The sequence below is a fragment of the Dipodomys ordii genome, unplaced genomic scaffold (genome assembly GCF_000151885.1).
Source record: "Dipodomys ordii isolate 6190 unplaced genomic scaffold, Dord_2.0 Scaffold152, whole genome shotgun sequence".
NCBI classification, from domain to species: Eukaryota; Metazoa; Chordata; class Mammalia; order Rodentia; family Heteromyidae; genus Dipodomys; species Dipodomys ordii.
In genome coordinates this window covers 5,459,137-5,481,626 of record NW_012267368.1, presented here as the reverse complement: position 1 = coordinate 5,481,626, position 22,490 = coordinate 5,459,137, and the positions used below count along the sequence as shown (strand labels likewise).

At 48.5% G+C, this 22,490-nt stretch overlaps 1 protein-coding gene across 1 annotated transcript in view; it reads right to left on the bottom strand.

Moving 5' to 3' along the window:
* The window catches only part of Adgrb3 (adhesion G protein-coupled receptor B3), a 529,297-nt gene that overhangs the window by 13,309 nt on the left and 493,498 nt on the right, over positions 1-22,490 (bottom strand). The window contains exons 25-27 of the mRNA XM_013032264.1: positions 16,818-16,913; positions 15,323-15,362; positions 10,336-11,000 (exon numbers count right to left, since the gene is read on the bottom strand). Of these exons, the coding sequence (XP_012887718.1) occupies positions 10,336-11,000; positions 15,323-15,362; positions 16,818-16,913 (801 nt within the window). The remainder of the gene's footprint in view (positions 1-10,335; positions 11,001-15,322; positions 15,363-16,817; positions 16,914-22,490) is intronic.

Here is a 22,490-nt window from a genome sequence, read left to right as displayed (position 1 = left end):
TCAGCTTTATTTGCTCAAGGCTGGTGCTCTACCACCTGAACCATAACTCTACCTCTGGCTTTTTGATGGCTAACTGGAGGTGAGAATCTCACTAATTTCCTGAGACTTTCCAGGCTATTTTTGAGGTGCAATCTTCCTCTCTCAGCCTCCTGAGTAGCTAGGATTACAGGTGTGGGCCACCAACACCTAGCTTTCTCTTAAACTAGGACTTAGAGTCTAGCAGATGGGGTGGTCATGACAGATTAGACTCGGGGGTAAACACAGGAAGTGTGCACATGTGTGTGTGCACGCACATGCGTGTATGTGCTCAGTCAGGAGAGCTGTGGCTGGTAAATGGAACAATGAGCACGTAACCAGTGCAGCGTGGGGAGATGGAAATAGGCGCATGTGCCCTGTCTTCCCGTCTCCACACACTGACGCCCACTGGCTCATGGCTGACCGAGTATCTTCAGGCGTGACTGCACTGCTCTGCGGGACACCTGTAGAGAGTACCATTCTTGTGTCATGAGTGAGGAAAACTGCGTTCAGGTAACTCAGTCCTCCATCAGGAGTGCAAAAAGCTAAGACTAAGGGCAGGTCCACCAAGCGAGCAAAGAGCCGAGACTAAGGGCAGGTCCACCAAGCAAGCAAAGAGCTGAGACTAAGAGCAGTCCCCCCACATCCAGCTGTCCTCCCTCCTCTTTGTGCAGTACCTCCTGACTGCACTGTGGCCCAAACAGGCCTGAGGTCCAAGGTGAACTCTGAGATGCCAGTGGTATTTTTAAGGGGACGCAGTAGCCACGTGACAGTGATTCCAAAGAGAAGCTATGCTGAACCAAACAACCTGGAGCTCATTCTAACACGCGCTGCTTCGGGGGCAGCCACGGATGTGCTGTTCCTGTGGTAAAGCGGGGGGGGGGGGGGGGGATGTGGCAGCTGAGATGGGGGAGAGGAGGGGAGACGGATCTATCCAGGGAACGAGCGACTCCTCCCCCTCCCCCTCCCCCTCCGCAACACGTCGGCTGGCGGTCGAAACCCCGCGAGGGTGCAAAGGAGGCGCCAGGAACCCAGCCACCGCTCCAGCCTGGCAGATTCACAATGGATGCAGTCTTTCAAGCCCGGAAGCTTGCAGAAAGCGTGCGTGATTTGCACACTCGTTCGGATATCTTCCTATGGGTGTAAGGACTGCAATTGTTAGGTCTGAAAGTTGTAAATAATGGCTGTGTGTGTAAATGAGAATCAGCTAGCAGGCTCTTCAGATGGGCCAATCACTGAAAGAGAAGGGGTCATGGTGAGGCTAAAGTATGTTCTGAAGATACATAACAAAAGAAACACCAGGGAGCGGAACCATGTTTTGTTAGCAGGGTTGGGATAATGAGGGAGGAAGGGGGAAGAACGCAGTCACAGTACTCAGTGCACACGCTCGGACCAGGAGCGGGGTCACCAGAGGCAACAGTGGTGGGGTTGGGAGAACGGCAGGAGGGGCAAACTGATCAAGACTCAAGAACTGACAGGTTGGGGCTGGGAAGATGGCTCAGTGGTAGAGCGTGTGCCTTGCATGCCTGAAGCCCTGGGTTCGATTCCTCAGCAACACATAAGCAAAAAGAAAAAAGCCGGAAGTGGCACTGTGGCTCAAGTGGTAGAGTGCTAGCCTTGAGCTGAAGAGCTGAGGGACAGCGCCCAGGCCCAGAGTTCAGGCCCCACAACCGGACCCCAAAAAAAAAAGAACTGATAGGTTGAGCTGACACCCCTTTGTATAAATATGTAAAGATAATATAACAAATGCCCCTATGTACTTAATTCTCAACTACATCAAGAATCCTTTTTGCCCCAGTGGACGATGTTTTTCTATGCTGTCTCTTTTTCCTAATTTCCCACTGAGAACTCACTCCATTTGTATTCTCTGTTCTTAACACTCCATTAAAATTCTTCTTGTCAAAGGCCTCTAATGAGCTCCATCTGGTCAAACACCAAGGTCAATGTTTCCATTCTCAGCTTGTTGGACTCTCTGAGCCTTCAAAGCGAACCAGCTCCTCATTAACATACGCGTCCTCAGGGCTCCGCTCCTCCCCGCCCCCCACACTGTTGGGGGCTAAAGCTCATTTTCAAGTCTACATTTTCAGCTCTGACTTGCGCCTCTCTTCCTGAATGTGGGGATCCTGAGACCCACACCACACTGGCAGACAACGAGGCACCCTCACTCCCAGCTGTCATACCCATTGGGGAGGGGGTGCCACCACTGTGGAAGGAGGTCTGGAGGTTCCTCAGACACTAAACACAGCACCATCCCATGGTCCAGCCAGGCTGCTCCTGGCATCTACCCAGTGTTACAAGTGAGGATATGCCGAAGACACTTGCTCACCAATGTTCCCTGCTGCACTATTTACAACAGCCAAGTTATGGAAACAGCCCAGATGCCCTATAATGGATGAATACATCCAGAAAATGTGACATGTGTGTATGTGTATAAAGCAGAATTTTACTCATCCATCGGGAAATATGATATGATGTTCTTTTCAGGGAAATAGATGGACCTGGAAAAAATTAAGTGAAGTGAGTCGGTTATAAGAAGACAAAAGATGCATGCCTTCTTTCAGATGTGAGAATTAGACCTGAATTATAAGTATGTATGTAAGCATACAGGGTCACCTTTATATGTACACCAGTGTATTAAATAGTACATGTGGGAGAGGATTCCAGTGGTGTCACTCCTCTAAACAATTAACTGACCATCTAACAAAGTGAATACCAGGACGCTGGAATCTGTGTTAGTGGGAGAGTGAGGTCAAGGGTAGGGGGAAAAGGAATGGAGAGAGGAGGACTGGGAATGTGGCTTAGTGGCAGAGTGCTTGCCTAGCATGCATGAAGCCCTGGGTTCGATTACGTCAGCACCATATAAACAGAAAAGGCTGGAAGTGGTACTGTGGCTCAAGTGGTTGAGCGCTAGCCTTGAGCACAGAGAGGCTCACAGACAATGCCCAGGCTCTGAGTTCAAGCCCCAGGACTGGCAAGAAAGAAAAAAAGGAAGAAAGAAATGGAGAGAGGAATAGAGGGCAGATGCAATGATAACACGTAGTGTTACAAGCATGATATGGAAATGGAAATAGGTTGTTGAGAGCATGGATTGGGTTGGGAGAGATGAGGAGGATGGAAAGGGAGACACTTATCAAGATGCATCATACCCATAAACTAACATGTTGAACTGCGATCCCATTGTATAACTAAAGATAACTATTTTAAAAGCAAGGGTTGGCTATCTAACTAGCCAAACCTAAAGAATAGGAGTTACCCTTCATCTTCCATACTTTTCCTGTCCCTGTCCTTGTTCAATCCACATGCTCATGCTCTCTTCAACTCTATTCTAGTCTGTTAACTCTGTTCTGTTCCATTCCATTCTATTCTGTTCCATTTTAATAGGTTGCATTCTGTTCTATTCTATTGTTCCATCCCGTTCTATTCTGTTGTTTTATTCCATTCCGTTCTGTTCCCTTTCTCAGATGCATCACACTGGCATAGCTAGTTGGCTGCTCACTCTTATGTCCATGTTTCCTTTACAGTTGGTGTCTTCATCAAGCCTCCTAACTGTCCCCAGCCATCTACCCAGCCCTCTTTGTAGCTACTATGCCTCAGTCCTTGGCTCTCCACACCCCGGGTTGGGATGAATGGCTGTTGGGGCTGGAGGACTAGAGCCTGGATCGGGTGGTGGCCATCTCCCACTTCAGTCTTCATTGGCTTCCCCCGTCTCCATGGGCACTGGGTCTGGATCTTCTCTCTTCTCCACATGAGACATTCTCCTTCTGTCTCCACACAAATCATTCTCCCTCAGTGACGCGAATCTTGCGATGTAAACAGGATGAACCAAGCTCCTTCCTCTCCACTTGCAGTTTCTTCGGCCTGGAACATTTCCTTGCTCTCCAGCTCCACCAGCCATGCTCCTTCTCCACTTTATTTCCCTTTATTTCTAATTTTATTACAATTTCATTGTCTTTCAGTAGTTGTGCAAAGGGCTTTCATCTCAACATGTCAGTTCATGAGTACAACGCTTGCCCCATGCCACCCTTCCATTGTTCCTCCCCTCTCCCAGCCTCCCACCCCGTGGTGACCTGGCTGCGTGCCCACAGGTGTGCGTTGGTGCCCATAGGTGTGTGGTGAGCATTCTGACGGCCTCTTCTAGCCCTCCTCACGGGCCTGTCCCTCTCCCACGTCCACACACAGCCTCCCTCAGCTACCTAGGGCAGCTCTGCCATGGTCCTGCCACTGTCCCTCCCTCCGCCTGTGGGCTCCCAACACAGCACACTGGCCGGAATGGCCCTTCCAGCTCATCATCCTGCGGTCCCAGAGAGCTCCCTCTGCACGGGGAGGGACCTGTGCCTCACTGCATCACCTAGACCTGTCCAGCACACACAGGGCCAGCCCTGGTGCAAGCTGCCTGGGCATTACTGGGGAGCCATCAAAGGAAGGCCTGAGGCCGACAACCAATGCTCATAAGGTGGCTTATGATGCTGTATGTGTTGTTTTTCTCAGAAATACTCTGGGAGAATTTGGACAAGCAAGTAGCCGACATAGGAAGAGAAAATCAGGTGAGTGGTCCTACAGCTCATGGGATAGACAAGACCAGTGGTCATGACAGCTGGCGGGATGGACAGATCAATGTCATGACATGTCACAGGATGGACGGGTGAGTGGTCATGACAGGTCACGGGATGGACAGGCAAGCAGTCATGACAGGTCATGGCATGGATGGATGAGTGGTCATGATAGTTCACGGGATGGACGGGCGAGTGGTCATGACAGGTCATGGGATGCCACGCTTATCTCTAGACCCAGGAACAAGTCCTTAGGATTATCTGAAAGGGGGCATGGTGGAGCCAGGCTGCACAGAGGACACGCAGCGACCATCAGCTTCCATGTCCAACTCCTGTCAAGCAAGGAGTGATTTCTCAAAGCGAATGGCACTGGACAAGACACTGGAAGATTCATAGCAGGTCACTGACTGAGGAATAGCAACAGGGCCTTACTAGAAGTTTCCATTAGAGGGGCAGCAATGGATTCACTTGGGAGGAGAAGCTGACCTGGTTAGGAAAGGTCATGAGATTCTCCTCCCTAATTAACCACTGAACTCCAGAATTGGAGCTGCAGCTCAAGAGGTAGAGTGCCAGTCTTGAGTGAAATAAACTGAGGGAAAGTGTCCAGGCTCTGAGTTCAAGCCCCAGTACTGACACACAAAAAATAAAATCTAATACACTTAAATGCTAATTAATTAGGCTTGGGGTATTGTAGGAAACCGGCTGAGTGGTAACACTGTCCACTTATAAACTGAGGAAGACTTTTGGAGAGTGTTTTCAGAGTACAGGTAAGCTTGTGTATAGGAGTGAGAGCTGAAGTGGGAAGACATGCTTCGCTTTTTGTACTGGGGCTGAAGCTCAGGGCCTCACGAGTGTTTGGCAGGCACTTTACCACTTGAGTCATGTCCCTGTCATGAAGTACAATATTTTAGTTAATTTCCAGTCTTGTGTTTCCCTTCTCTATGCCTCTCAGGTATACAGCTTGAACTACAGGCATGAACCACCGTCTCCAGAGCAGGTTCCCGTTTTCATGAAAGAATTTATGTTTACCTTTATCTAACTGATATCTCTTGAACTTGTAATCTTTTATCCGTTGTCAGATTTTTGCTGATGAAAAACTTAAGGCAAGAATCTCCAGACAGAATCTATTTTAGTGTATTTACATTGGAGCCAAACATTCCCCAAGAATTGACCTGCGAAAGGAGGTCAATTTCCATGCTGGGTAGCATGGAAATGACCAAGAGGCTGGGTTGACGACGGAGTGGCTGGCCTCGGGCCGTGGGCAGAGGCAGGAAGTGAGCACAGGTGTGGCGACCCTGCTTCCTCTCGTCCTAACTCCAGTCTCCGGCTCTGCTTTCCTGGGCTGCATCCAAAGTTAGCGGCCCCAGGACCCTGAATGAACCCGAGCAAGACCTTGGGGGACCAGATGCCAAGCAGGCCCAGGACAGGTACATAACCGGCTCTGGAAGGAACCCCGAGCTTCAGTGAGTGGCCTTAATGCAACGATGCTGTTCCAGCAAATAAGTGAAGGGCATTGCAGTCCCACAGGGACCCTGGATTTCACAGTCCTTGTGAATAAGATGCCTCCTTGGTCCTCGCTCAGCGTTCCCCACATCAATATGCACACCACGCACCCACACGCTACTGAGTTAATTGAAGTGGATGGCTAGAGTGCTGAAGATAATTCCATTCTTCACCTTACACAAAACAGGCAGAGGACATGGAGAGCGGAAGCCCTTCTTCTAAAAAGTTCTCCTGTACTGACTCTTCTGCAGTCACTGCAGAACCTCTGACATTCTCCCGGTTGCTTAACAGAGGCCATTTGAGGAAATAAGAAACAAAACTAATGAGAGTAGAGAAACGCCTGGATCTTCTTTTATGCCAATGCACTTGCCATGTTAGACATTTCACCCCCGACAATTGGGGACTGGTGGCACAGGCCCGGAGCCCAGGCTTCTAGAGGGGGAGGACCCCAGAGCCTAGGCTTCCGGTGGAGGGTCCCTTGGGTCTCAGGAGCCTGGGCTTCCTGCGGGAGGCCTTCACTTTGCTCCCCATCCTCACTTGAATATGTGTTCCCACCCACTTGCCCCCTCAAATCTCTTTGGCTCCTTTACTTTCTACCTCAACACTGCCCCCCCGCAACCCCCCCCCCCCCCCCCGGTGTGCAGGATGCTCATGAATACTGAATTCTGTGCATTCGCCCTCTTCTGCTTCCTTCCCAGGGTGGTAATATGACAACAACTCTGGAGGCAGATTCTGTATCCACACACACCCCAGGGTCTGTATGCTGTCCTGGGCAGGACGATGGGAGGGTGGTGGAGGAGCCTCCTATAGGTTCGGGAGCTCTGGTTAGGGCCCAAGACTCCAGCTGTTCTGGGCTTGGGTCTCCCAGAGTGCTCACTGTCTCCCACCTCCGTCTTCAGACTGCCGGCCCTGCTGCGCTCCCTCCTCGGCGCATGCCCAGGCCGTGTTCTGTGTGTCACTGTCCTCTACTGGCCCTGGTGACCAAAATCCAGCAGTATCGGCGCACCTCTCCCCAATGCGGCTCTGCCAGCCCACTGCCTGCAATTTGCCAGCTGTTTGCCGTGAGGCCTTACCTCCATGCCTCCAGCCAGGCCTAGCCAGAGTCAGCAAGGAGCTCTGAAGGGTCCTTCCTGCTAGCCCCAGCCTCTCCTCTAGAGAGCAGGGACTCGGCCTGCCAGAAAGACCGCTGTCAGGCTCTTGCTCTGTAACCTGCCACATGGAGAATGTGGAGGAGGAATTAATTCATGCTAATGAAAGACATTCTACAAATGTTAATTTTTATTGTTTACTCCCCCATCTGTATGTTCTCTTTGCTAAAATGGTCACCTTAAGTATGACTATTACATCCTTTTAGAGAGTAAAAAGTGAGCTTTTACTCTGAATGCTGAATTTCCTTCCTTTACAGTGTGCAAGCCGGTGGCTTTTGCCAGAATCATCATTACATGTGATCTTATGCTTAATAATAAGAATAGATGTGAAGAAAGCATAAGAAGAACAAACTCATTCTGTACACAGGCTGTCCAATAGCCTGTACAGTATCAAGCTCAATGAGGCTTTGGATGTAAAACTATTTTACAGCAACTAAAGTATTCTAATGCAATATTCTTTAAATGTCTTTAGCACCGTTAAAAAGCCACTTTGAGGAAAATTCTCATATGGTCATTACAATTTTTTTCTTTGTTCTTTTGTGACAGTACTGGTGCTTGAACTCAGGACCTGGCCACTGTCCATTAGCTTTAACTTAAGGCTGGCACTCTACCATTTGAGCCATAGCTCCCTTCTGGCCTTTTAGTGTTGAATTAGAGATAAGTCCCATGGACCTTTCTGCCTGGGATGATCCTCAGCTCTCAGTCTCTTGAGTAGCTAGGATTATAGGCGTGAGCCATCAGTGCCACAATTTCTTTTGATATTATGTTGTTCTATGTAAGCTCACTCAGAATTCTCCCAAAGGCTCTTGAAGTTTGCATGAACGTTTTGTTTAGTTTATGCTAATGAGGGCACTATATATTTTGATAGGAAAATTACAATTAAGGAAATAGTCTGCTAATCCAAAAGGATGCTTCGCTTCTGCCCACAGGTTCCAGTCACTCTGAGTGGAACTCGGCCCCTGTCTGCACTTGGGTTCTGGAAATGATTCCGAGGGAGATTTGTAACTGTGTAGGCCACATGGGGAAGAGTGGGGGTCCAGGTAGGGGAGGGGAGGGGGCAGGGGGACCTCACACTCCGGCTCTGAAGGGGGTCCTGTGCAGACCCTCCCGAAACCCAGCTACACGACACCTGCCCACCCGGGAAGGCAGGACTGAGTGGGAGAGTCAGAGAAGCAAGGAGAATCCAGGAGACCCGGGCCCCGGGCTCCACATGCTTCTCTTTGTGGATTCCTTTACCTGCGGCCAACTCTAGTCTCTGGTGTTCTGTTCTTTAAACTTCTCCCTGCAGTGCCTCACACAGGCTCAGGTGGCTATAGTCAGGGCCGTCCTGACTGCTGCTCACCACAAGTTAGCCCTCCTAGACTTTTCTTCTTGCTCCTGGCTGAAGACCAAACCTGTCTTCTGCCTTTTGGTTCTTTAAACGTGGCAGAAAAGTCTTTTGACCTGGCTCCTTTCAGAGCCCTGATTCTGTGAGAGGCTGTTCCAGATGGCACAGCCTTCTTCTAGACAGCAGTCCTGCCCTGAAGGTGCTATGGAATTTTCTCAGTAGAGCTGAGAACAGCTTTGAGTCTCCAAACAACCGCTCTGGGGCCTGTGGACAGTGGAACACACGCCACATACTGCACAGTTCCAATGGGAGCTGCCGGCCATCACAAGGCCGTTCTCTAAATCACTGTGGGGCAGGCTCTGGTACACCAGCACATTTGGCCATGCATGGAGAAGAATGCACACTCGGAATTGTGCACTGCGCATATCTACCCATGACCAGTTTACTGCAAGGCTGCTGGAGATGTAATATCACCCAGGAGCAGCAACAGGGTATTAGCACAGGAAAGAGGATGAGGCGCACCTTGGTTCTGAATTGCTTAATACAAGAGGGACGGTGGCAGCTGCAGGCTGTTTTCTTTGGCCAGAAGAGCGCCGAGGCTGTGTTTTTGCTCATGTGAGGCCCACGCCAGGTGGCCGGCTCTCCCAGTCCTGACCTAGTGAGCTCCCATCCTACCCTTTCAGAGAACTCTCAGTTTAAGCCCAAAAATCTCAGTGCTCATCATTCGAGAGTAAGACACTGACCTAACAATGTAGCTTACTGTCAGTGTGATGGTGGAACTCAGAGAAACGTTCTCATTTTGGATTTTGGTTTATTTTTTGTGCCAGTCCTGGGGCTTGAACTCAGGGTCTGGGCACTGTCACTGAGCTTTTATGCTCAAGGCCAGTGCTCTACCACTTGAGCCACAGCTCTACTTCGGGCTTTGTGCTGGTTCATTGGAGATGAGAGTCTCACGGACTTTCCTGCCTGGGCTGGTTTTGAATTGTGATCCTCAGATCTCAGCCTCCTGAGTAGCTAGGACTGATTACAGATGTTAGCCACTGGCACCCAGCTAATTTTGTTTTATGAGGTTCCAACACACAATCACACACACACACACACACACACACACACACACACACACTCTCTCTCTACTACCTTCACCTTCACCACCACCACCACTACCACCACCACCACCACCACCACCAATGAAAACAAAGCACCTTGAATTAATTATATCATCAAGCTGTACCAAAAAGTCCTATAGGATCTCCTAAATATCGGGGCTCTCTCTCTCTCTCTGTACCAGTACTGGGGCTTGAGAATTCAGGACACCATACTCTCCCTTGGCTGTTTGGCTCAAGGCCAGTGCTCTGCTACTTGAGTCACAGCTCCATTTCTGGCTTTCTGCTGATTACTTGGAGATGAGAGTCTCAGGGACTTTCCTGTCCAGGATGGCTTTGAATCCGATCCTCAGAACTCAGCCTTCTGCATAGTTAGCATGACAGGCCTGAGCCAGGATACTGGCCAGAAGATGCCTCTTCAATGCAGAAGCACCAGTCTGCCATTCCTTTTATAGATCTGTGGCACACACAGCTGCAGGCAAATCCAGACACTGTGCTGGGTAGTGGGGTAGTCACCATTCCCACTGTTTGTAGGAAAGCAGCCCCACAGGTGACGCTGCCTCCATCTGTGGGTGACTAGAGATTAGCCCGGGCTGGCCTTGATCTATGATCCTCAGATCTCACCCTCCGGAGGAGCTGGGATGGTAGGCACGAGCCACGCCTGGCTCAGACCAAACCCCATCACTCACCTCTAGGGAGCTCATGGAGATGGTGGACCCCGTCTCGCTCCGTGACAGCCCGGCGCCCTCATCCAGCTCCGCGGCCATGAAGTTCTTCACTGCTGTGCGGGGCTCGAAGGCCATGCTCTGCATGTGTTCCCGGGGTGCCAGGTGTGGGTCCAGGATGGGGGCATTCAGCTGGTCCAGGTTCCCGCCAAACTGCTCCATGACTGGGGGGGCCATGCTGAAGTCGGGGCTCACCTTGTAGTGCAGCAGCCGCTCATGCGGCAAGGTGTCCATGCCCAAGTTCATCTTGCTCTCGTCCTTGGTGGGTGGCGGGGCGCTCACGGAGCCCCTGGGCATCACGATGTAGTCGCTGTCCAGCACGCGGTCCTGCGGGTGCCCCAGGTCCCGCTCGGCGCCCCGCAGGTCCTCATCCGTGCACAGGTACACCGTCCTGCGCAGCTCGCCACCCTCGGGCAGGCATGGGGCGCCCAGCTCGCCCCTGCCCATGGGTACGTGCAGCGGCGCGGGCTGCTGAAGGACCACCTTGGACAGGACGTTGCCCGGCAGTGTGGAGTAGCTCAGCCCCTCGGGCGCAGCGCCCTTATCCTCCTCGTCATCATTGAGAGAGATCCGGGACAGCGTGCCTGTGATGGTGGCGGTGCGGCAGGGCCCCAGGTCCTTGTGGAGAACTGCAGGTGAGACAGACAGGGCACGGGGCAGGGTCAGGACAAGGTTAGGGCACAGGACAAGGTGAGGGTGCCTCCGGGCCAGGGGCGCGTGCCTCCCTCCTGAACGACCTCTTCATAGAACAGAAATGTGAACTGCTCAAGGAATTTCCTCTTTATCGTTTGTTTACGTCAGGTGCCTCACTCACCCCTTGGTTCTATTGGGCCTCACAGCACCCTGGGGCTGATCAGTCATTGTCAGAAATCCCGGTTCTGTCCCCTACAGCTCCTCAGCCGTTCAGGGGCTCGGGAGCCGGAGACCTTCAGCCACCAATCTACTTCTAGCATTACAAATATCACCTAAATTTGCTCTTTTCCCCTCAAGTGCTTTTTCCTCTAAAGTGTTCCAGAAGTTCTCCTCATCAAAAATATGTCTGGAAAGAGGTAATCGATGCTAACGTCATCATACTAAGTTAGAAATCTCCAAAATTACATATAGAAAATTAATGAGAAAGTTAATGAGCTTTTACCACTTAGCTTCTATGGTCCAGGCAGACAAAGGATTCAGAAGCATTTATCACATTCACTTAAATGTAAAGAAAGATTTTTCTTTTAAATGAGGTCAATCCATGGTCTAGTACCCTCAAGGCATTGTCATCTGAGCTTAAATAGAAACAAAACAAAACAAAACACACAGGCTTTTGAAAAGCTCCTTCTATTTTAAGCCTGATACATAGGCATTAAGAAAAAACAGCATATGGCGCTAGGAAGGTGGCTCAGTGGTAGAGCGCTTGCCTTGCATGCCAGAGGCCCTGGGTTCGATTCCTCAGCACCACATTGGCAAAAAGAAAAAAGCCGGAAGTGGCGCTGTGGCTGAAGTGGTAGAGCACTAGCCTTGAGCTGAAGAGCTGAGGGACAGTGCCCAGGCCCAGAGTTCAGGCCCCATGACGGGACCCCCCACCCCTAAAAAAGCATATGATCACATAAAGATAAAAGGTAACTAAAAAAATATAAGCAAACCAAACTAAAACATACAAAGCAACTGAAGAGTTTATGATTCTTCATTAAAATACATGTTAGGAACTGGCTCCTTCTTGCCCCCTTTCTGCCTCTGTATAAAAAGGCAGAGGGACAGAGGCAGAGGCAAGCTTTCCTATGAACAAGCCAGTGTTCTGAGGGTATGCTATGAAATTCCACTGTAGAATATTTGGCTTATGAGAGCAGGAAGGATTTCAGATAGACTGAATTTTGCCCATGGTACTCCAGTCTTCACACGGAATCAGATAGTACGAACTAATTCAGAGACTGACAGATACATCATGAACAGTTTCTCCTTTACTCTAAAAGACATTTAAAATTATTCTGCCACATGTACTGTTTGCTGTCTTTAACAAGGTCTTGTCAAGTGGCAGTGTTACACTACAAAACCACGTTGTCTATTTGTACACAGATGCATTTGTACAAGCACAGTGTTGGCAAGTTGTTTTGTATTTCAGTATGCATAAAAACTACAGAAAGATTAAACTTTACAGTTATTTCTAAGCCTGGTGTGGTAGTACAAGTCTGTAATTCCAGGATGGAGAGGCTGAGGCAGGAGGACCATGAATTCAAGGCCAGCCTGGGCTACATGGTAAGATTTTGTCTCCAAAACAAAGTTATCTCTAAAACTCTCTCAATCATACTAAACCATTAATTGTGATTTCCAGAAATATTTGTAATTGAAATTAAGAAGCAAAAAATATTGATACTCTAAGTAAAAAAATATTTAAAATCCCATCTAAATTCAGAAATGGGTATTTTTAGTCCTTAATTTTATACCGAAATTAACCCAAAAATTATAGGAGTAAGATTTAAAGACTTAAAATTTAAAGAATAAAAATTTTAAATTATGAGAACCCACTCTATTGCATTAGGGAGGTATAATTTTATATTCTTATTAAAATATTAATAAGGGAAGTCTTTGAGCCAAATATTGACTTTAGAAACCTGAATTTATACAGGCATACTAGTTTTGTATGAGTGCAACATGATCTTATCTTGAACACATTAAACCAGCAATGTGGTGTGTCAACCGACAGTCCTTATATCTACCAAATATTGAACAAGCCTTATCACTCTCATAGGTTTGTTTAAAATGCATCCAAATTTTGAATATACCATACAAAACACACCCATACCCCCTACTCAAGAAAACACAGAGTTGAAGTAGAATTTTTTCTTTTTTTTTGTTGGTGTGGGGCTTGAACTCTGGACCTGGGTGCTGTCCCTCAGCTCTTCAGCTCAAGGCTAGAGCTCTACCACTTGAGCCATAGTGCCACTTCTGGTTTTCTGGTGGTTTATTGGAGATAAGAGTTTCACTGACTTTCTTGTCCGGGCTGGCTTTGAACTGTGATCCTCAGATCTCAGCCTCCTGAGTAGCTAGGATTAAAGGCGTGAGCCACTGGCCCAGCTTGAAGTAGAACTTTTAAGAGAAATTAATCAAGTTGTGAAGAGCAAAACACAACTAAACACTGGACGCAACCAAGGCGTCTGAATATTTAGCACCATGACTTGTATACTCCAGCATTTGCAGAAGCAAATTTCAACAAAATATTGCTCAGCATCTATAAATTGAGACTTTCACTTTTAACATATTTCAACATGGATAGATATCTCTTGAAAATCTCAAAAAAGAAAAGTAAAAAGCTGCTGCTGAGCTCAGCTACAAAGGGCATTGATCCAAAACTACGAGGGAAACTCTTTTCTACTAACGCAGTGGTAGTGGGCTCTGTGAGGTAGGCTGAAGCCAGAGCCCAGTGCAGTTTGGGGAGAGGGAGAAGATGGAGAGCATGGAGGGCAGAGATGGCCGCCTATAGAAGACGTTCAAATTAGAATGACCGGAACTACGTTATAGAGTGGCTGCATCCCAGCCCCAGGCTGACCTAGCAAGCCTGGGATAGGACTTCAAATCCTGTATTTCTTACACATTCTGAGCGTCCGCACCACAGATGATCTGGGGACTGCACAGGACAACCACTAGTTTGATGAGAACGGCTGTTAAGCAAACATTGAGCCCTCTGTGCTCTGCCGCTGCCCTGCCCAGGGGTCTGGGGAAGACTGGGGGTGGAAGGGGGGCCTGAGCCACACCTGGTCACTCCAAATAGCTCAAACCATTGCACCCCAATGATTCCAATCCTAAACTAAACCACACGTGTGAACTGACTCCAGATCTGATGAATTCTGAGAAAAAATTACAAGGAAGTGGAGCTAGGGAAAACATTGTGTTATCCTTTCAATGACGAAACGCAGAGAGGAGCAGCCAAGCCCTAATGAGATGGGGGCTGGCTATATTTTGTTGTATTTTTCAGTCAGAAAGGGGGAATTCCCGGTACCTGTCCTCAAATCTTAATTGTTTATGACTTTGTATAACGCACTCTAAGGAGTGTTCTGGTTGAATCCAGGGATAAGAACATAAGATGGGTCTCCCACGTGCTGTGATGAGGGCAAACATGACAACAGATTCTTCATACCGACCTAAAGCCAAGTGGGTAACGACCAATGAGACAAACATAAAAGAAAACATGCACAAAGCCTCACTTTTAGACGATCTTAGATTGGGGACCTACAGACAACTCCTCGTGGGCATGGATAGTGAGTTGACAAACACGGGCTAGGAACCCTGAGCTGGTGGTGGTGGCTGCTGGTAATGAGGTACACGTGTGGGCGGCGTAGTTTTAACTCTTGGCCAGCTGGAGTGGCTGTGGGCACGCTGCCCATAAGGAAGTGGGGGGGGGAGGGGGACAAAGAACCTGGACTGGTTCTGTGTGGGGAAGGCAAGCTCTGGTTTGGAGGCCCACAAGGAGGCGGCGGCTGTGGGACTGCTCCAAGAGGGATCTCAGCAGCTGGAGGTCCACTGTGAGGTCAGGGGTCTCTTAACACCATAAGCAGGGGTGTGCTGCATGGTTTCTTCCATCTCTTCCTCTGCTACACACACACAGACATGCAAACACACAGAAGCACATACATGCACGCACACCCAGCCCTCTCCACCACGAGTCCTCCCCACACAGAAGGGAACTGTGGTCAGAGGGGCTGAGCGGCCTGGGCTTGGACTCAGCAACCACTGCATGGCAGTCAGAAGCCGAGTGTGCAGGCCCATGTGTCCGTCCTCATGACCCCTTCCTCCTCCTTGCTGCCTCCTCCTCTGTAAGCATTCCCACCACCGTAGCGCTCCCGTTGAAGGGCTACATGTATTCACACGGGAGAATGTGTGATCCATAAACCATGGTATTTTCTTCAAAACTCAAACCCACTGAAATGATTTCACATGCGTAACAATTATGTTTTCAAGTTGTAAATGTTCTTACCTGACCGACAAGCGATGTCAACGTCCTTTTCAAAGTCTGTCTGTAACAAAAACAATGACAAAGCATGGAATCATCATTTAATGAAGATGTGAGATGCCTTTGACTAATTAAACCTGGTCTCCAAATATCTGACTAGCTGGACTGGTTTACCGTTTTGTACTAAGAAGGTCTTTCAAGGAACAATCAGGTTTATTCCCTGGAGACACAGTGTTGAACACAGTCCACGGAAACATGGCAAACAATTTTAATATGTCAAAGCAACAGCTATCACTATCTAGAAACTACCACAGAGAAAAGGACTGAGTTTTAAAAGAATTGCCTAAACCCAACAGGTGATTGGAATGTGTGTTATCTTTTTTTTTTTTTTTTCTTTTTGAGCGCTGGGTTTGGATACGTCATTTCTAGCGGACTGTCTTGTAGCAGCACAGCTGTTAAACCCTTGTGACTTCCTAGCAGTTGCTTTCCCCTGGAATAAGACAAACATTTCAGACTTAGAAATGAAAGCAGAAGTCTTCCACACATGTGGCTTTCCATGAGTATTTTAAATCAGAGATTTTTTTTTTACAGTTATGTGTTTCGGTTTTGTATAGAATTGACTTTTCCCTCTCTTGACCCGTCACTATTATGTCATTTTGATATTTTTATGCTTAGTAAACCAAAATATTACGAATCAGCCAAATATCCTATGAGGTTCTTTTCAGCCTTCAGGGCTTGGTATGGGGTGTGGGGGTCTCTCCGAGGTCAGAGCTCACAGTGACCTTCATCATTTTCCTCTACCCTCTCCCTCCCCTCCCGCCCAGAGCCAAGCTCAGTGGGAGTCACTGCTCCTGCTCCACTTGTCCACAAGTAGTCTTGAGCACACCTGCTCTCCTCCACTTCATTTAAACTGTGTCTCACCCAGAATTCCCCATGTGCCTCCACGTCACATCACCCCGCGTTGCTGAGGGCTGCACAGCAAGCACCCAGCTCTCACACAGAGGAGCCCTTGTGTCTTGTTTATGCTTAAAGAGACTCTCTAACAGGTCCAGCGTACGACTCCTCTCATAGTCCATGTGCAGCCAAGCTGAGGACCACTGCGTGGAGGCGGTGCGAGTGCGAACGGCCGTCCCCGGTTCTGGGCCAGGGTGAGGAGCTTCCCGTGGGAGGTACTGACACCCAACCCGGAATCCGCACAGGACACTTTGCTGGTGCCCAGGACTGAGTCTAGTCAGGGACTGAAGCTGAAGCCACTCATCGCACAATTGTATTTTATCTTGAGTATTTTTATTTTTATTACTGTGAAGGATCTGTCCAAAGGGGTTTCAATTCTGTATGTTAACTGATTGATGACTACAATGTGGCTACAAGGTCACCCCTCCCATCCATCTTCCCCCTCCCTCCATCTCCCCCCATCCAGTGTGAGACTTTAATGCTGTTTCTAACAAAAGGATTAAAAAAAATTCTATGGAGAAATTCTATGGAGAAATAAACAATCCGAGGGAAAATAAAAGCTCACCATGATTTGAGCATGCCCATTAGGGAAAGAACTTGAAGAATCCGCGTTGATTGGGTCCTGGCAGTTTCTCAACCGGCATCTGAAAGCATCCTGGACCTGCAGGGAGGGAAGGGAACTGTGAATTTTCTTTCTTGATAATGACGAGCTTGGTGGCGCTGGCCTGGCTGCGAGCGAGTGGCCACTTTTGTTCTAAGAAGCCAATTCACACCACGACCCCAGTGTGCCTGGATGTTGTGCAGGGAAACTCATCAGAAGGCTCAGGACTCCTGACAATTTCTACTCAGACCTGTGCTCACTTTCTCAAGCATGATGCATCTTTCCAGGAGGGTTTAATATTTGGAACAGCTTTAAGCATCGTGAAGAATGAGATTACTTAACTAGTTGACTAGAACTGACTCTTTCCTTTTGTCTCTTATAAAAGACCTTTGTTGAGTCTACTTCCCATCCCCCTTTAAGTGCCCTGATCTGAAACCAGGACACCATAAAACCAAACTTCTCTACTTGTGGTTGATTATCTTGGAAGAAAAAAAAAGCCACTTAAAGCAGTCAAATGTCCATTAATAATCAGAATCTTAAGTTCTGAGAACACTGTTAATTCCTTCATTTCAAAAAAGCTCAGGAAATATGAATTACTGGAGAGCAAATAGCACTGATGATTAAGATGGGAAAGGAGGCCAGGGCCATGGCATTTGTATGTTTGTCCATCTGTGTCCCTGTGGCTCATCTGCTGTATGTCCACCTGTCTGTGCAGTTCATCTGCTGTACATCCACCTGTCCCTGCAGCTCATCTGACTCCTCAGCTGGTATATATCCTCACCTTTGCAAGCTCTGCTCAGCAAAATCAATATCCACCTCATTTTACTTCCTGTCATGCTGCTTTTCTGATTTCATGAGTCCACTCTGCCTTCTTCATCTACTGCAATTTATCTGACTGGATTGAAGTTAAGTACAGCTGACACTGTATTTCCCCTACTTGCTGGAGCAACTTGCAGGCACCAGGGATTTTTACTTTGGGGCAGTGCAGGAATGGGACCTCTTGTTAGCATTTGCTCATGGGAGGTGCATAACATGCGTATTTGCATCTCATTTCAGAGACAGCAGCAGATTTGGGAAGAACAATCGACACTCAAGGTGCCTCATGTCATGCATGCAGGCCAGCCATTCTGTGACGTGCCATGCATCAGCACCCTCCACTCCAGCCTGGCGGCTCAGCCATCACAGCTGTGGGACTGGGACTGGGACGGGAGTGTGTGTGTGTATGTGTGTGTGTGTGTGCATGCGCGTGCGTGTACCCACGTGCCTCTGCCTGTTCTCGTGCTTGGCTCTCTCTCGGGCCTGGCTCTCTTGCTTGGCTTTTTGTCTCAAGGCTGGTGCTGTGCTACCCGAGCCACACCTCCATACGTGGGATTTGCTAGTTAGTGGGGGTAAGGGTCTCTTTTCTGCCCAAGCTGACTCCAGCCCTGACGTCTCAGATCTCAGCCTCCAGGGTAGCTAGGATTACAGGCATGAGCCACCAGTGCCTGGCTAGTCTAGCATTTCTCAATTTTGGATTTCCTCCGAGAAGGAGGAGGAGGAGTTGCCTGCTAGAACCCGGCAAGGCCGTTTCTCATTTCCTTCAAGTGCATCAGTAGACCGCATAGCGGCCAGGCAGGCATCTGTCCATGTTTCCTGAGGAGCAGGATATGTTGGGGAAGACGGCTGAGGAGAAGGGTTCTTTCAATCTGAACCTTTCTCAATTAAGGGGTCACTGCCCAGAAAGGGACACATTAATAACAGAAAATTGATGATGAGTCTTCTATGTGCCAGAGTGCCACTTCTTCTGTGATGCAGAAATTGGAACTGGAGAAATCACTAAGAAATGACACTTTTAGAAGGAAAAACACACCAAGAGCCAATGTCAGAAAAGCAGGTGAATGTTAATTTCCTGCTTGTACCCTAGGGCAACTGTCAAGGAAGCATAATTTACAAAAGAGAAAACATGATGGAAACATTGCCTCAGAGAGATTGCCACATGGGGATTTCCTTCTAATTGATTTTCAAGTATCAGCATTTATATAAAATAAGAAACATTGTGAAAATATTAAATATAAATTTAACTGCCCCTCACTAACCATATTCCATTTCCACACCTTCAGAGCCAACTTGTAAAAGGGTATTTTGACCAAAAATGAAATATAGAAAGGCAATTTGTACCTAAGTTTCTCTTTAAAAATCACTATCTAGTGGCTTGAAAGAAACATATAGGAAATCTCTTTTAGAAAACACATACAATACATGGTACACATATCTATACACACAAACACACATGCACATCTACACTCATCACACATACACAAGCACACGTGCCTACACACCCAAGCACATGCATATACACACATTTAATATGCTCAACTACTAAATTCCCAAATATAATGATGGGTTAAGGCCTTTCTACTCTGGAGAGTGTTGTCAGCTCTATGAGTCAGAGCTGCCAGAAGAAATATAAAGCAGAAAGCATCAACATCCCCCAGTGAAGTCGGGTCAGTCTAAGGATATTACAAATGCCACAAATGAAGTCTTAGGTTCTGTAACACTTTTAGTGCCATTGATAACTCTCCGTCAGAAAGATTCGTGGGAGGGATTTTATTACAAATACTACTTTTACATTTAAATACATATTAAAGATGCAGAGGTTACCTAGACGAACTGGCCTTAACTATGTACTCAACCCCGTGAGGGGAAACATGCAGACTAGAGTTCACACACACAGGCCTACATCCACCAAAAGGCAAGGCCACACCTGGAAAAAGTCTCCTTACTTGGAAGTACCTTGATAATTAATTCAATTTGCTTTTCTTTTCTTTTCTACTAATAATGTCCATTATCTCTTAAGTAGTTGTACAAAGGGGTTTCAATTCAACATGAGAATTTATGAGTTTGATGCATGTTGAGCAATGTCATGCCTTCTATTGATTTATTGAATCATGAATTGTCTAGCAAGTAAAAATTGTTTATACAGTACTGGGTAGTGACAGTCTTTGATTTTATGGAGACTATAGTAGATATAAGCATTGTAACTGAATCGCTGTGAAATTAATGTTTTAAAGAACTCATTTAAGACTGTAAATACAATTTTTAAATAAGCTAGGTAAGAGCAATTAATGGTTAGTATTATTTATGGCACAGAAAATGTCTAAGTTTCTGAGAGAGGTATCAGGAAACTGATATAGAACTATCTGCCTTGAGTATCTAAGGAAATTGGATGCAGGTTGTGAAAGAGAAAATAGTGAAAGGAAGTGGTGTTGTGGCTCAAGCGATAGAGTGCTCGCCTTGAGCTGAAGAGCGCAAGGACAGCGCCCAAGCCCAGAGTTCAAGCCCCATGACCACCAAAAAAAAAAAAAAAAGTGAAAACAGACACTTTCAGAATGAATCATGGTGACAACAAGAAGTTATGCGGGTGTCTCTTGAAAAATCACTTGCCATGTACTACCAAAGTTGTTCTGGCTGCCTTGGGGTGGGGACTGCTCAAAATCTGAAAAGCCATAAATCATGCCTCAGATGGGTAAATGGAGGTGTGGATGGAGGTGTGGGTGTGGATGGATGGAAGTGTGACTACATGGAGGTGTGGATGAATGGAGATGTGGATGTGAATGGAAGTGTAGATGGATGGAGGTGTGGATGGCTGGAGGTGTGGGTGTGGATGGATGGAGGTGTGGATGGATGGAGGTGTGGGTGTGGTTGGAGGTGTGAGTATGGATGGATGGAGGTGTGGATGGCTGGAGGTGTGGGTGTGGATGGATGGAGGTGTGGATGGATGGAGGTGTGGGTGTGGGTGTGGATGGATGGAGGTGTGGATGGATGGAGGTGTGGGTGTGGATGGAGGTGTGGGTGTGGATGGAGGTGTGGGTGTGGATGGATGGAGGTGTGGGTGTGGTTGGAGGTGTGAGTATGGATGGATGGAGGTGTGGATGGATGGAGGTGTGGGTGTGGATGGATGGAGGTGTGGATGCAGGCGTGGGTGCAGGTGCAGATGGAGGTGTGTGAGCCTCTGGGGTGGTTCTGCTCTCAGGCCTGGGTGGGTGTGCGTGTGTGCATGTGCACAAGCCTCTGGGGTGGGTTACTCCTGAGCACTGGCTCAGCTCTGCTGAACTACTGGAGAATGAAGTGCAAGTCAACCAAAAGCCCAGGATCTCCTGACACAACTGCAATGTGACTTGAGATTCTCTGCTGGTGCCGGCGCACTGTGCATGTGCTCACGGTCTGGAGTGCCTTTCCAGATGCCTCCCAGCACCCCCCTTGCCCTTCCCCCCAACCCCCTTTGCATCTCCCACCCCTCCTCCCTGTGAGCTAGGGTGTGTGCATGCGTGGGGGGAGGATCCGTGCATGCCTGAGACAGGCTGTGCCCAGGTTTCTTTCATGTGCCACTTGTCCCCGCGCCCTCCACCCCTCCCTGCACCCTCGAGAAGTCACAACAGGAAGCACCATGGGAGCACCAAGCTCCGGGCACTCACTAGAGGCCGGCCCGGTCCAGAGCCCGCAGGGGTGGAAGGAGCCTGGCCAGCCTGCAGGGGCTCAGTGACTCTGCCTCTTCAGGAGTTCTGCCCTCTCCTCTCTCCTGTCTTGGGGGAGGGCTGGTACTTGGAGCTTGATTGAACTCAGAGCCTGGGCAATCAGCTTTTTCTCCCAGGGCAGGTGCTCTACCACTTGAACCACAGCTCCATGCTGGCTTTTCATGGGTTAACTGGAGGTAAGAACTTCCCTTCTCTGGCTGACTTCAAACCCCCACCCTCCTGTCTCAGCACCCTGGAAAGCTAGGAACACAGGTGTGAAAGTGCAGCCTGGGCTCCTCCTAGCATGCTTTGTGATAGTAACTGCAGCACATAGAACCCCCTCTCCCCCCTGTGGAGGGAGGGAGGGAGGAGGCAGGCAGAGGGAAGGAGGGAAGGGAAACAGGCAGAGGAAGGGAGGGGAGGCAGGTAGAGGGAGGGAGGGAAGGAGGAAGGGAGGGAGGTAAGCAGAGGGAAGAAGGGAGGGAGGAAGGCAGGGGAGGCAAGCAGAAAGAGGGAGGGAGGCAGAGGAGGGAAGGAGGCTGAGGGAGGGAGGGAGGAAGCAGTAAAATGGCTTCATAGGTCTGTGTGAAGAGGAGATGAGCTGTTCAGGAGAGAGCAGAGAGGGCCGGCCTGGTATGCAAGACAACCAACTGCACAAGACACAGTCAGTGATCCAGTCCCTCCCCTCCCTCCATCAGGAGTCCTGGGCCGGCTCAGGTGGAATGACAGGCTTACTCCTCCCTTGCACATCAAGCTGTAAGGCTGTGTCTGAGTCACACACAGCCAGGGACTGAGTGTGAACACCGTGCCAGCCTCGGGAAGGTGGTTTCCTGGCAACGGGAGCTTTCTAAGCTTTCATAAAAAACTCTGCATAGTGGCATTTCCACAGTGGTGAGGAGAAGAGTAAATACTGTGTCTTACTATCCGCTTCATCCAAATGAAGTCTAATCCACAATAATGGATAAAGGCAGGAAACATGGACGCTTGAAGTCCTAGAGCTTATGTTGCTCACCACTCTAAGAGAGTGTGAATGATGAATCAAATGTTTTTTCATAAGCTTGGTTTTCCCCTTTGTGTCACAATTATTAATATAGCCGGCCAACAGAAAAAAAATGTTCCAGAAGAAGGAACTATTTTTCAAAAA